The sequence below is a fragment of the Mobula hypostoma genome, chromosome 11 (genome assembly GCF_963921235.1).
Source record: "Mobula hypostoma chromosome 11, sMobHyp1.1, whole genome shotgun sequence".
Lineage (NCBI taxonomy): Eukaryota > Metazoa > Chordata > Chondrichthyes > Myliobatiformes > Myliobatidae > Mobula > Mobula hypostoma.
Window position 1 is genome coordinate 64,683,945 of NC_086107.1, and position 12,033 is coordinate 64,695,977.

General features: G+C 37.2%; 1 protein-coding gene across 2 annotated transcripts in view; it reads left to right on the forward strand.

Moving 5' to 3' along the window:
• Positions 1–12,033, forward strand: part of LOC134353797 (activating molecule in BECN1-regulated autophagy protein 1-like) — a 423,477-nt gene that overhangs the window by 92,553 nt on the left and 318,891 nt on the right. For both annotated transcript variants that reach the window (XM_063062189.1, XM_063062188.1), the window contains exon 8: positions 8,490–8,576. In XM_063062189.1, coding sequence (XP_062918259.1) covers positions 8,490–8,576 — 87 coding nt within the window. The remainder of the gene's footprint in view (positions 1–8,489; positions 8,577–12,033) is intronic.

Here is a 12,033-nt window from a genome sequence, read left to right on the forward strand (position 1 = left end):
TGGAATCCAAAAAGAAGCGTAGAGCTTTGAGACCTTCCTGATGGGGGTGGAAGTATATAGGGACTGGACATCCAAAATGTTTTTGTGTTATTTTTTTAATTGGGTTCTCTTTATCTGAACACATTTTAGGTCATAATTATGCAGAAATAGAGACAATTCTACAGGGTTCACATACTTTCTAGCACCACTGTATATTTGCCTAAGGCTTTTTCACAGTATTATAAGTTATAGAAAATTGTACAAGAAAAAACACAATTAGAACAAGCAAACACAAGATCCATTGTACTGTAAAGTTGTTAATTGGCCATAGTATTGCTATACAGAAGTAATGATTAAGTCTCTAAAGATTGGTTCAAGATCCAAATGGTTGATAACCTATTCTTGGTTCTGGTGCATCAAGCTTCTGTCCAGTGGTATTTTAGAAAGAAGGCGTAGCCTTGATGGTGTAGATCTTTGATAGATGTTGCCTTCAGAAGGCAGTTACCCTTATAGATACTTCTGATGAGGGAAGGAATGTGACTGTGATACATTGTGCTGAGAACACTACTCTTTGAAGTTTCTTCTATTCCTGTGACTTTGAATTGGCCTATTGGACCATGATGCAACCATTCAGGATACTTTGAACAGTACATCTGTAAAAGTATGTTGATGCTGAGTGATATGCTCAGCCTCATTAACCTTCTAAGGAAATAAAGACCCTGGCGTGCCTTCCTTGTAATTGCACAGCATTATTCCTCATCTTGTGCCTAGGACAGGTCATCCAATGCATGTCAGTGCCAGGGAATTTGAAGCTGATGATAATCTGCACTGCTGATCCACCAATGTAGATCAATTCAAGTTGATCATTTTATCATAAGGATGAATTTGGTTACTTGGCCCCTGTTTTTATTGGAGGAAAAGAAATTGAGAGATATAATAAAGCTTTCTAGGATTTGCAGAGGATGACTACATGATTTTGACAATGAACTCAATTAAAGGACAGATTTAATAACAACGATGACAATTGTTGGTCTATATATCAAAGCAACATTTTTATTTGAGACTCTGAGATTTATGGGCATATTTCATGGTCAATATTCATGTTGGAACTGAATATTTATAATATAGTTTTAAATTTTCAGATTAGATGGATTGTTTTTATACAAAAATAATATTGATTCTGGTGTTTCAAGAAGGATGCCTGTACTGTCCGTGGGGATCTGCAGGCCAGATCGTATATGCAGATGAATGTGTTTTGGTCATCTATCATTTACTTACCATCTTTTAAAAAGTTTTGCCTTGAATTTTGTTGACGTGATAGTTCTGGCTCCACTTTGTATTGTTGAAATTTAACTTTTGATTCAGCAGCATCTCTCTAGGACTTCCCACGACCTGGCCACGTCAATGATTATAGAAACAGAAAGTGCTGTAAATACTAGAAGAGCCAAGCTACATCAATAGAATGATCTGCTGACAAGTCTTTGACCTGAATGTTAGCTCTGTTTCTCTCCCCATGCATGTGGCCTGACCTATGAGTGCTTTGAACGTCTTGCATTTTTTAAAAATGTATTTTCACCTCATTGGTTAGTTTGCTTCAAGGCTGCATTGTGACACTTGATTTAAAAGCCTTTTGAAATTGTAATATTTCATCTCGGATTCTGTTATTAAAAACAGTACTGGCATTGTCTCATTTTTGTGAGCATTGATGTAATTGATTACTTCAGCTTCTTCTGTTTTATGTTTTGCCCCTGAACATAGCAAAGTAATAAATCTGTTTAAAATTAATGCTGCATATCAGGAATCCTAAGAAAGAAACATTTGAATTTGTGTTTGCTGAGGGTTTCACTTAAGTTATTTCCTGTGCATCCAAGAACTCATAATAAAACTTGGATCTACAAATGCTTGAATCTTTGCTGTAATACTGTGAACTCTTCATGGGTTCTAATTGTGAAAACTTTTTGCTGTAGTGGATAATTTTCCTTGACCTAGATCACAGAATATTGAAATGCCCATGATGCGTTTTGTCCAAGCCTCTTGATTTACAAAAGTTTTCTTGACAGAAATTGGTAAATCAAGGAGTGGCTTATAACTTGTTTAAATAAAAATTGGTCATTATTTGCCTTATTTTCACTAATTTGGCACGATCAAACCTATTGCTAATCTTAGCTTTTAGATCTGGGTTTATTTCCTACACCTTGAGTTATTTGAAAATGCCTTTTCTCTGCAATAAAATGACACCCAGAAGCATTGATACATAGCCTGAACATTATTACAGCTAGAATTTCCTCAAGTATTCGTTAATAATAAAATCGCAAATGCTGGAATCTCAAAAGAAATAGTAAAACTTGGCCAGTGAAACAGCACTTGTGAAAAGATCGACCAGTGAACACTTCAGGTCAGCAACCTTAGTCACAGATCTGAAGGCTTAATTATTCAAGTATTCCTGTTTTTATTTCAGCTTTTAATTGAGTAATGTTGCTTTTCTCTATTATTTAGAAGTATTTGTATCCAGAGCGCAATTTTAATCTTAAAATGTTTTAATTTTAATCCCATTTTCATTCCCTTATGCTGAAAATGTGCTCAACTCCTGTTCTTTATGGCATTTATGGCACTGACACTCAAGTCTGGCTTGATCTCTTTGAAAAATATCATTTGAAATGTGCTATGCTATTTTTCTGATTACCTTCAACTGAAATATAGCGAACAGCCTTAATCACTTCGGCCACTATAAGGCATAGGAGTAGAACCTGGTGTGGTTTTCTACTGCTGCAGCCCATCCACTTCAAGGTTTGATGTGTTTTGCATTCAGAGATACTGTTTTCCAACGCTGCTGTAAAGCATAGTTATTTGAGTTACTGTCGCCTTCCTGTCAGCTCCAACCAGTCTGGCCATTCTCCTCTGACCTCTCTCATTAACAAGTTGTTTTCACTCATTGTACTGCTGCTTTCTGGATTTTTTTTTGTTTCTCACAGCATTCTCTGTAAACTCTAGAGATTGTTGTGCGTGAAAACTCCAGGAGATCAGCAGTTTCTGAGATACTGAACCCATCCCTTCTGGCACCAACAAAAATTCCACAGTCAAAGTCATCTTGATCACATTTCCCCATTCTGAAGTTTGGTCTGAACAACAATTGAACATCTCGACCACGTCTGAATGTTTTTATGTATTGAGTTGCTGCCACATGATTGGCTTATTAGATATTTGCATTAATGAACAGGTGTACCTAATAAAGTGCGTAGAGACAGTATTTTAAGTAATATGTAGCAGTGTATTATACATGCTAATCTTTTAATGTAATCCGCTATTTCAACTTTGTCGAAAAAATTATGCAGTTCAAAACTATGTGTAGGTTCTGCTTTTAATAACAGAGCTATCAACTTTTAATTGTTGAGGCTCTCACATTCCCTTTTTGTTTTAGTGCATCAAGTGAGAGATAGTTGTCAGTAAATCATCCTTTCTCAGATAGGCCTCCAGCATTTCACAGTTGCTCCCCAAAATATGTATTATCCCCATTTCAGTGTATAATTATTTCCTCACTGTTACCAGATCAACATCTTGTAAATCTGTTTAAAATTATTGATAGAATAACCAATCACCTCATGAACTTAAGTAGTTCGCAGAAAAAAATAATCACATACAATAAAATTAGTCCTGACAATATTGCCCCAAGTAACTACTCTTTAGTTATTGATAATCATGATGCTCTCAAACACTGCAGTCTCCCTTGATAGATATAGTTATTCTCATCCATTTAAAAGAATCTGGTTGCACAAGTTCAAAAATGACAACTTTTACTTATTTCTGGATGAAATGAATCAGGTAAAATATACTCTTTCCAATACCATGAAGGCTATCTTGAGAGATTTTTTTTTTTGAAGTCCATTTCAAATTTTCATACTCGATTAAATATTTTCTGCTGAAGGTCCAATTTCAAGCTTTTTGAAAATGAGGATTTATAGATGAATTCCATTCAGGTAGCACTGCTTTTGTGTTTAATGTAATGAAATGTATTTCAAAAGTCTGTTGCCTCTTATGGTGCTGGGTACACCTCATCCATTATCAGGGAATTATATATTGTTTCTTCTGCCTATGCACAATAGCATTGCAGATGCATCATTGAGCAACATTTCTTATATGAGGAATGTTAGTACTAAATGATTAAGTACTTAGATGTTCAAAGTGAATTTTCAATGGAGCAGAAAATCATTTTTTGTACCCTATTTAAAATGGTAACATTCTAATACCACTATAATTTAATAATGAGTTAACATCACCAATTTACACTATTTTAATGTTAGCGTTGTTGACCAGAAATCTGCAGATTTCATCATTTTAAGTTCCATTAATTTTCTTTTTTTTTATTTTGGTAATTCTCAAATGTTCTGTTTCTACCTACGTTCTGTACCCAATGATGGAATTTAACAGCTTGCTCTGGCCAAGATTAGAACATTGAGGATGAAGAGGAGGAACTTTCGTTGACTGGTATCGTACATTGTACACCAGGTTCCTTTGTGCCATCCGGAAATAAATCATCCCTGAAAGAAAGCCAGAAAATACTAGAAAAATGGGGAGAAACGGTTAATGTTTCAGGTTGATGATCTTTCATCAGAACTTCAGTCAAACAATTTTAACTTAAAATGCCATTTTTTCCAAAGTTTACCAAGTTATGATGAAGGATCACCAACCTGAAACAATTGGACTCACCATTTTCTGTCAACAAGTACTGCAAATACTCAGCATTCAGGGAGCATTATCTGTCTTTATTTCCAGCATCTGTAGTTTATTTTTTCTTTGTCAAGTCTTGAGGCATTGCTGCACGAATTCTTTGGGGCTATTGCTCAAGGCCCGATCTTCTTCAACTTCATCAGAAATGCCCAGGTAGAAAATAAGGTACTGTTCTTTGGGATTGTGTTGGGCCTTGATTGAACAATGCATGACATCATAGTTAAGTGAGTGTGGGAACAGGATGATGAATGAAACTGGCAAGCAATTGGAAGTTCAGAATAAATATGAACAAAGGTTTGTTTGCAAATTTGTAACCTAATCTGTGTTCAGTTTCTCTGATGCAAAGGAGATCACATCATTCCCTCTTTATTAAGTTATGAATTTGTGCTCACAGTTCTCAATTATATTATTCTATTAAGACAGTTATTAATTTTATCCCATAATATGCATTTCAGATCTTGACCTGAATTCATGCTATGTTTTTTTCTCTTAGTTCAGCATTATTGTATTGTGTTCTTCAGTCCTCAATTATAAGTTCAATATCGAAAAAGGTTTAAATGATGTATATCTTTTATTGCTATCTCTTTTCCACTCTTGGATCTACGATGCTTTTTCTAATGGATGCTGTACTTCTCTTCCACTTTATTGTGGTTATGTTTCCGTGAATATTTATTTCTATTTTTGACCTATCTTAAGCCACATTAAACTGGAGGCAATATGTACCCAAACTTAGCTATTTTATATTCAGTTCACGTGGTATAGGTACTGTTTTTAATTCACTTCGGAGATGTAGAAATTGCCAAAAATCTGACTACTTCTGACTAAATCTGACTGTGGAGCTGAATTGGAAAAACGTACCTTGCCAGGATTTTTCCATTGGGTTTTGCAGACCTGGCCTTGGTGACCAGCTAAAATTTTAATGAAAAATGAGTTGTGTGATGAATCAATTACTGACTTAGTGCAGGTGCAGGCTATGGTAAATGGAGAACACATGAATATCAGCATTTGCAATTTTTTTTTTGCAGATTCTCAGAAAGATGTTCTAAGATTAATGGAGTGAACAAATATGTTAACTCCTGGTTGCATTTCTAGATGAAACAAATATTTCACAAGTAATTTGTTTGAACAAGGCCCTTTATCATATTGAATTTGCATATGTTTCTATTGAAGATTTTATTAAGAAACCAAAATAAACACCTATGCCTTTCTGCAGGCTTAACTGAGCAGAAAGATTTGATTTACAGTACTGTGCAAAAGTCTTAAGCACGTATATACAGCTACGGAGCTTAAGACTTTTGCGCAATGCTGTAGTAATTTTATATATTGCACTATACTGTAGCCACACAAAAAAAAACAATTTCATGACATGAGTGATGATCATCCAGATTCTGATAGGGGCTTTGTTGTGAACTGAGAGTGGAAAGGGGGCAGGGAGACGGGAGGGAGTGAGAAACACCATAGAGACATTCTGTAGTGATCTATAAATCAATTGTTTGGAATCAAATGACCTTGCCTGGTGTCTCAGGGCTGGGTGAGTCTATGCCCACACCAGCCCCCTGCTCAAAGTACTTCTCTACCACCTGTCCTACACCCCTTCCACAGAGCTCTACTCTCACCACTCCTGACATCCTTTGCTCCCGCCAGATTTACAAACTCGCTCTACGCTACACGTTGACAAATAACAGTATTGTTATTACCGTAGGCACCCTAGTGTGCGCGCGCGCTCTCTCTCTATCTCTATCTATCTATCTATCTATCTATCTACACACACATATCTATATCTATATATATAATGTGTGTCTAGGACTTTTGCACAGTGCTGTACATTTAACTTGTGTTGAGTCAATCAAAACCAGAATTTAATTTTGGAAAGGAAATTCCACTAATCATATTTTTGTGCTTTCATAATTTGTCAAAGAGGTATTTTTTTCTTTGGTGTACCGCAGTGGTGCATCAATGGTGTCTTACAGGTTCAAAAAACTTGGTTCATTCTTGGCTTCCAGCACTGCTGTGTAGACTTTCTAAGTCCTCCCTATAGCCAAGTGCATTTCCTCCTGGTGCTCTGTTTCTGAACCACTTCCTGAGGACATTTTGATGCTGCTGAGTGGCCGAATCTGAGGGACATGATGTTAATATGACAAAAATAAAATGGTTTAGAAGGAATGCAATTTACCAAGTCCAGTTTTGGGGTGACCAGCTCACAAAATATGCAAAGCATTATATCTAGTGTTCCACAGTGAATCCATCCACAATGCCTGCTGTGCAGTGCAGTCGGTCAGGAACTGCAGCAGGGTACATTTTCTGCATAGTACATGTGAACTCTGGGGTTGTATATTTTCCTGAGTTTACACACAACCCAGGAGGAGCAGACCACAGGGCCTTGTTCCCCTGCCATGGATGACCCTTGAATTAACTCTAAATGAAGGAGGTAACTGATTAGACTGGATCCTAAATTCTGAGCACAACCTACTACAATCTGAAGCCTCTACCTTTCTCTTCAGTGAATCAAAGTAATGCAGGTTGTGACTGATTGGTTATCCTCCACGTATCCCATTATGCAAACGGATCTCCTTACTCAACAAAGTCTGTCTTCAGAGTTGTGCATTCCAGGATCCACTGTGCAAAATATGTAACACTTAATTTTGTTGTTTGAACATTCAGAGATTGTTGTCACAGAAAGTAAATATACCTATTTACTTGTTTAGTTTGAATATACTGTTGATTCTCTGTACTAGAATACAAGAAATGTTAATAGAAGCCAATTTGATCTATGTACGGGGCTACTGTGATGCAGCTGAGGAAGTTAACATTCTTAGCCATGGTGTTTCTTAGCAGAGGGGAGGCTGTGATTATTGTGAATTCCTGTACTTTTCTGTCCTGTGTTGATCAAGGAAAGTGTAATGTTTATAATCCCTTGGATACTTTGACTGTCCAAGATTCCAAACGCAATGGCAGTTATTGTGTAGGGTATTGGCATGCCAGTGGCTGTAGAACTCTTGCTTGAGCCAGCATGTCAGGAATTTATAGAAAACAGAAAAAAACAAATTAGCCTATGATGCTTATCCTGAGTTCTGTAAGCACTCCCATTAGTCCCATTGCCCTCCCCCCCCACCACACCCTGTAGCTGATTCTCACTCACATGCCTATCAATACCACATTGATTTTCTGCCTCTTACTAAAGCTATGGGGTTATATGGGGATGCCATGATAGCTCAGCAGTTAGCAGGATGCTATTACAACTCAGAGCACTGGAGTTCGGAGTTCAGTTCCAGCATCACCTGTGCAGAGTTTTTACATTCTCCCCATGTCCACATACTGGTTGGTCATTTTAAATTGTCCTGTATTAAAGAGGTGGTGCAGCTCATTGGGCCAGAAGGGCCTGGTCCGCGCTGTATCTCTAAATACAAACAAATATGTAAGTTAACGGCCGATTGTCAATTTTATGTATCAGCTCGTCTTTGGGATGTCAAGAGAAACTGGCTTACCTAGGGAGCACTCTCATGTTTACGGAGGTGATGTACAAATTCCTCACAGATAGTACCAGAGTTCAGGATCAAACCTCGGCTGTGAGGTAGCTGTTCCATTACTGTACCTTCAGTAGACAAATGACTAGTGACAAAAAACACGTACTGTAATGGAACTTGTCATTAAACATTCTGATGCTTTAAGCAGTTGATGAATTGGTATGTAAAGTAGCAAAATTATTAGATTTGTTGCAGTAAATGTTTGGTGTTTCTATTTATTCTGTCAGACTCACCTGAAACTATCTTGTTTTAACTCCGTAGGCGACTGTTGGAGTCCTCACTTATTTCTCTGTCCCGAAATGATGGTTCGGGGTCAAGAGAGCACCCAATTTACCCAGATCCAGCCAGGTAAGGATCGCTATTATCTTCCTACACTGCTGCCACTTCTACATATGTATTAATTCTGTCAAAAGTATATTCTATGTCTGGGCAATCATGGTTTTATCTACCATGTTTTATTTCCTGTAAATAATTTAAAAAATTGCTGTCATTTCTCTTGCTTTCCACTAATGAATCGTTTTGGGATGGATAGTTTTCTCTATTCAAAAGGAGATCCAGTTCTATTAATTGTAAAACAAAACTTTTTAACCCTAATTGCTGTGGTTTGCGTGGAGAAAATGAGTTGCATGAAGAGTGTGTGCAGAAACAAAGTTATAAAATTCTTCACAAGGAAATAATTTGGTTATTACAAATCTGAAACATTAAGATGTCAATGGTTCCATTCCTGGAGATTTTCAGGGCAAATTATATCAAGGCTTCTTTGTGCATTTTGTACTTGGATCTTTCAAATTTTGATTGGATTTTTTTGGCTTTTTCTGTATTCTGGAACATCAAAAGGAAAGCTTTTAGAAATCTTTAGGCTGCAACTTCATGTTAAGTACAGAATTTTCAATTTAGATGTTTTCTGTCTATGATTAATATATTTCTGAGTGTGATGAATGAATCCTTTTCAATACAAATTTGAAAATTGTGTTTGCCCTGTTAGTAGGGATGTCATTCTCTTGACCTTTGTGAAGTTTACAACTGTTCATTTTACTTTTGTTGTTTTCTCTCATACTTTCAATTATTTTGTGACAAGTAGATATTTAATCATTCTTTTTGAATGTAATGCAAGACAAAGGCCTGAGATTCCAATATTTCTGCTAACTCTTCCAAAAACTTCTAGTCATCTTAGTGGAGTTTTTTGAGATGTACATGTTGTTGGCTTTGTAACAATTTTTACATTTAAGAAGTGGTGATGCACCTACAGCTGAATAGCATGCTGTTCCATTTCATAGTCAACCACATCTCTGCAGATTTGGAATCACATAAAAACTGGACTGGGTAAAGATGACAGATTTCCTCCTTGAAGGTCAATTAATGAACAGGATTGTTTTTGTGTTATGGTGAGATAAATCTTCTGGTGAACTGAGTGGTCTTGAAGGAGACGATGTAAGCACCATTGAACTGATTGAGGCAACTAGCTTCAACAGCTCCCCAACTAGTGCCATCCTCTTTATTCAAACTCTGACTCTTTGTTGCAAGTCCATGAACTGGAAAAATTATTTTGATGGGAGGAAGTCTGAGGTCATCAGCACTCTAAAAAGTTTTACTCTACTGAGCATCTTGTGTTCTTAGAACATTGAACCAACTTGGAAGGAACATTTTGTGCTTGTGTATTAAATTATAAATCTTGTTGATGGCCACACAACAGGGTTCAGGGAAGAACGCAGTTAAATTCCATCTGTTCATGCTTATATGAACAGCTCCCTCAGCATTTCCTTCCAGCTTACAGCTTGTTTTGAAAACTTGCTTCAGTGTCCCTTGCTTTCTCGAGCAATTAGAATAGAAATTTTGGTCGATTTTTAATCCATGTTAGATTACCGTGGTTATCAGAGAAAGTACATTTTAACTTTGTGTATGATGTACTGTACAAAATAAAATTTCTGCAGTTTGTGTTCGACATCGTTTGTGTTAATTAGTTTGTTCATTACTCAGACTGCTGGGATTATTAGATAAATGTTCTTTTGAAACACTCACGAGATCAGGTTCTGACGGTCAGTGAGCTAAATTTGATTAAATTCACAATGTAAACAGTAAGTTCCACATTCAGATAGTTACATTAATGCTGCCAGACCTGCTGAGTTCTTCCAGAATTTTATGTGTATTGACCTGGATTTCCAGCTTCTGCAGAATTGCTTGTGTTTGTAATAAAATCACTTGCCGTCAATTGTGGAACGTTCGAGCCTTTGATTTCGGTTGTGTTCATTGGTCTTCCCACTGTGGAACTGGGAGACAGTGCAGGTAAACAGAAAAGGGAACTAGAAAAAAAATTGCATGAATTTTGGCTTATAGTATTGGGGCATCTCAAAGCATCTTTCATCCAATCAACTTTGAAGTGTTGACACTGTTGTAATGTAGCAACTAGTGTGTATTTAACAATTGCCTACTAAAGCATTTTTAAAAGTATTTTAAAAATGTTTATTGGGCTATACATTTCGGATAAGTCATTAGGGTTAATTTCTTTTTGCTAATAGCATGATCTTTAATATTTACTTGAGACAGCAGTATCTGCTCATCTGTTCAGTGAACCATTCCAGAAGTAGTTAGTTCTGATTGAGTATCTTGTCTGTATGGCAGCATTGTACGGAGATTGTTGTCACAAGTATTTGTTGTAATTCAGGAAGCTACAACTTCTGGACACTGGTATGAATATTAATTCTTGACTAGTAATTGAATAGTTCATAACTGATGTAATGGCAAATGACTGCATTATAGTCTGGCATAAATGTTAGAAATAAAATATTCAGTCTCTGCTGTTGTTGAAGTTCATTGGATGCTGCTAGCTGATTTGAAATCTAAAGAACAGGACTAGACCTATATTTGCAACCACCTCCCATGTGTGGTCCCTGTGGATACACCAAACAACAACCTTGCAGATGGACCTCCACTCTGCTGTCCTTCCTTAGGTTGGAGAGGGTCATGAGCAGCGACTTGGCTGACCAAAATACTGTGGAAAGTATGTATCAGTATTTTAAAATGTTTCAGGCGATAAAAGAAAATAAATAACAACTTACCTCAATTCACGAGGACAACATTGACTTCTCTAACTTCCGCTAATGCCCCACCTCTCCCTCGTACCCCATCTGTTATTTATTTATAGACACACATTTTTCTCTCTCTCTCTCTTTTTCTGCCTCTGTCCCTCTGACTATACCCCTTGCCCATCCTCTGGGTTTCCCCCCCCTCCCCCTTTTCCTTCTCCCTGGACCTCCTGTCCCATGATCCTCTCATATCCCTTTTGCCAATCACCTGTCCAGCTCTTGGCTCCATCCCTCCCCCTCTTGTCTTCTCCTATCACTTTGGATCTCCCCCTCCCCCTCCCACTTTTAAATCTCTTACTAGCTCTTCCTTCAGTTAGTCCTGATGAAGGGTCTCGGCCCAAAACATCGACTGTACCTCTTAGAGATGCTGCCTGGCCTGCTGCATTCACCAGCAACTTTGATGTGTGTTGCTTGAACTTGCCTCAATTTGCTCTTTTTAGTGAGGTTTAGTAATCCCAATCAAATGAAAACAATCATAATTTGGCTCAAGAAAAGCTAATAGACTATGAGGTGCATCCAGCTCCTCACATTAGGAAGTTAGTAGCTGCCTCTGGACTTGAGTATTGCTGCATCACAGCATGTGTTGAGAGAAAAAGGAAGCAGCCTTCTCAAAGTATTGTTATATTTTGAGTTGCATTTTGCATATGGGGGAATAGCAAAGGACAGATTGGGCAAGTTGTTTCCTGATGTCTGTGTGGTTTATATATGAGCATTATTTTCCT